The following is a 2,737-nucleotide window of genomic DNA, read 5'->3' on the forward strand; positions in this document are numbered from 1 at the left end:
CTTAATTGCAAATCCAAACTTAGACCAATTCGTAGGACAAGGTGTGAACCGCTTATGTGATGTCCAATCGCTTAATTGAACGAATAAAAAATATTAAAATATTAAAAATAATAATTAATAAATTCGTTTTAAATATGTAAAACTAATAATTTAATAAAGCTAAACTTTTGAATGCTGTTTTAGTTTTTTACTCCGCCCCTTTAAAATATCAAAAAGGGTTTCGAATACTTTTGGGAGTTTTTCATAAAGTAAGTTATTTCTAAAATATCAGGGGTGAAATTCGAATTGTTGCAACTTGTGATTTGCGAAGCTGGCAAATTCCGCCGCATAAATTCTAACAAAAGCCTTCTTCTTCGTTCCGATGCTTCCAAAACACAGCTGAAATCGCCGACGTTGGCCCTCTGCTCTGGCCAACTCCTCAGCCACGGCCTCGAAGAGCCGCCCGATGAAGATACTGTGCGACGTGTGCGGCCAAGAGTCGGCCTCGGCGTTCTGTTGCGCCGACGAGGCCGCCCTCTGCGATGCCTGCGACCGCCGGGTCCACCGGGCGAACAAATTCGCCGGCAAGCACCGCCGCTTCTCCCTCTCCGCGCCCTCGGCCCAGTCGCATCCCCTCTGCGATATCTGCCGGGTCTGCCCAAGCTACGATTTTGATGCTTCGTGGTGGATCTGCCACGAAAAAGTTTGGATTTTTATTTATTATTATTCAGTTCTTTGGATTCGGGAATTGCAGGGGAAGCGAGCGTTCTTGTTTTGCCAAGAGGATCGCGCGATTCTTTGCAAGGATTGCGACGAGTCTATCCACAGCGCCAACCATCTCACCATGAAGCACAATAGGTTCATCCTCACCGGCGTCCGTCTTTCCCCGGCGCCGATATCCTCTTCTTCCTCTACCGAGCCGGAGTCGGAGGCGACGCCGGATAAAAATAGTGCTAAAACCGCCGTTCCGGTGAGCGACCAAAACAAGATCTTGATGGCCAACTCTTCCTCCCCCATCACCGCCACCACCACCAGCTGCAGTACCACCAGAAGTAGCGCCGCCAGGCCCGCGACCGCATCCACCACCGTCTCCGCCGCTACTACCAGCAGCATCTCGGAGTACCTAACCAAGATGTGCCCTGGATGGTGCGTCGAGGACCTTCTCGTCGACGATGCAGGCGGCGTTTCGGTGGAGGATTTCGCGAAGGTCCGTGAACTCCCTTCCTCTCTCTTTCCTCTCCGTCTCCCGAGACACTAAAAATTGCATCTTTTTCTTCCGATCGTCGCGCAGGGTAACGAGTTGCTCCCGTTCCTGGAGCCGGATCTGGACGGCGGCGCGCAGGAACCGACGGCGGATGACTTCCCAGTGTGGGCGGCGCAGGTGCCCCAGTTCCCTTCGCCGTACTTCTCCCCCGCCGGCCTCGGACACCGCCAGACGTGGCACGCGAACAAGGAGGCAGGTGCCACCTACCAGCGGGCCGCGGAGACCGTGTCAGAGCAGGGGAGCGAGGACATATTCATGGTGCCACAGATTTCCCCTGCGCCTACTCCCAACAAGAGGGCGAGACGCTCGCTCTGGCACTGCTGAACCGCCGCCCATTCGCCTCACCTCCTCGGCGCCTCCGTTCCCAGCACCTCTGAAAAGCTTTAATTTTCCAGAATAATTTTAGTGTAATCTTTTGCAGCGAGAGGTTTCTAGTTGGCTGGAATTCCAGATTTCCAAGATCTTATCCAGTTCACGAATTGATATCTCAAGGCTGATGAACTTCTGATGTGATCGGTCAGCATCTGAATCCATCAAACAAGAAAAAAAGCTTGTAAAAAAATTTCTTGTAAGATAGACCTTACGCAGGATCGACTAGAACATCTCTCGAGCTTCAATGATAATAACTTGTTTTTTTTTTTTTTTTTCAATTTCTCTTTTTCTCCCCAATTCTCATTTTCATAGGTCCGATAATTGTTATCCCATCCGAACATTGATGATAATAGTCATGATGATCAGTTTTTTTAATGACAAGCTAAAGGTCAACCCATAACGAACATTGATTGAGAAATGTGAAAAAAAGGTCAATAAGAATCTTACTTACAATCTAGTGGATGAGCTATTGAACTAGGCATTTAGTTGGTTGATTCGAACTAGTCGAGACGCCTCAACTGAATCCTTTACTTCTTGCAATAGCATTTAAAGCACCAACAGAATGGTTGCCGCTGGACATGTTTTCATGTTTTAGTATCTATCTACACAACTTCGCGCTATTTTACCATCAATTTCTTACCTCAAGCGGCCTCGCCAGGCTATCGTTATCACGGCGCCAAGTCATCGCCGGTTCCTCCCCGGAGATATCTCATTCATGTCTTGATGAAGGGACCTGGAAAGATAGATGTGAACCTACGGAATTGCGTCCTTGAATCACCATCTTTGGGCACCAATGCTTAGATTCTGTCTGATGAACTACCTTCTAAGAGTGTCTTTTAGCAATGTTCTAGTTCTTAATTTGTTTGGAACATCTTTAGCCATGCTCATGTTCTTACATCTTCTAACACATTGTTAGATACCTTTCTATCAGGTCCATTTGCCGATCGACTGTCTTTTCCACAACCGACTACCTTGCGGGACTTGATTTTGCCAGCTATGTTTAGATAGGAGTGTCTAACGAAAGACTACTAATCGAATATAGTTTACAATGAAAATTAAGCAAAGTATTCTTTTGTTTTAACTTAAGCTAATTGGATCAAATTTCCATTCTCAATTCATTCC

At 47.1% G+C, this 2,737-nt stretch overlaps 1 protein-coding gene across 1 annotated transcript; it reads left to right on the forward strand.

Annotated features, from left to right (window-relative positions):
* The first annotated feature begins 336 nt into the window (after positions 1–336).
* LOC121990696 (B-box zinc finger protein 20-like) lies at positions 337–1,874 on the forward strand. Its single transcript, XM_042544784.1, has 3 exons — positions 337–631; positions 734–1,186; positions 1,271–1,874. The coding sequence occupies exons 1-3, from the start codon at positions 446–448 to the stop codon at positions 1,565–1,567; spliced, it is 936 nt and encodes a 311-aa protein (XP_042400718.1). The 5' UTR covers positions 337–445; the 3' UTR covers positions 1,568–1,874.
* Positions 1,875–2,737: the final 863 nt, after the last annotated feature.

This window comes from Zingiber officinale, chromosome 6B, assembly GCF_018446385.1.
Source record: "Zingiber officinale cultivar Zhangliang chromosome 6B, Zo_v1.1, whole genome shotgun sequence".
NCBI lineage: Eukaryota > Viridiplantae > Streptophyta > Magnoliopsida > Zingiberales > Zingiberaceae > Zingiber > Zingiber officinale.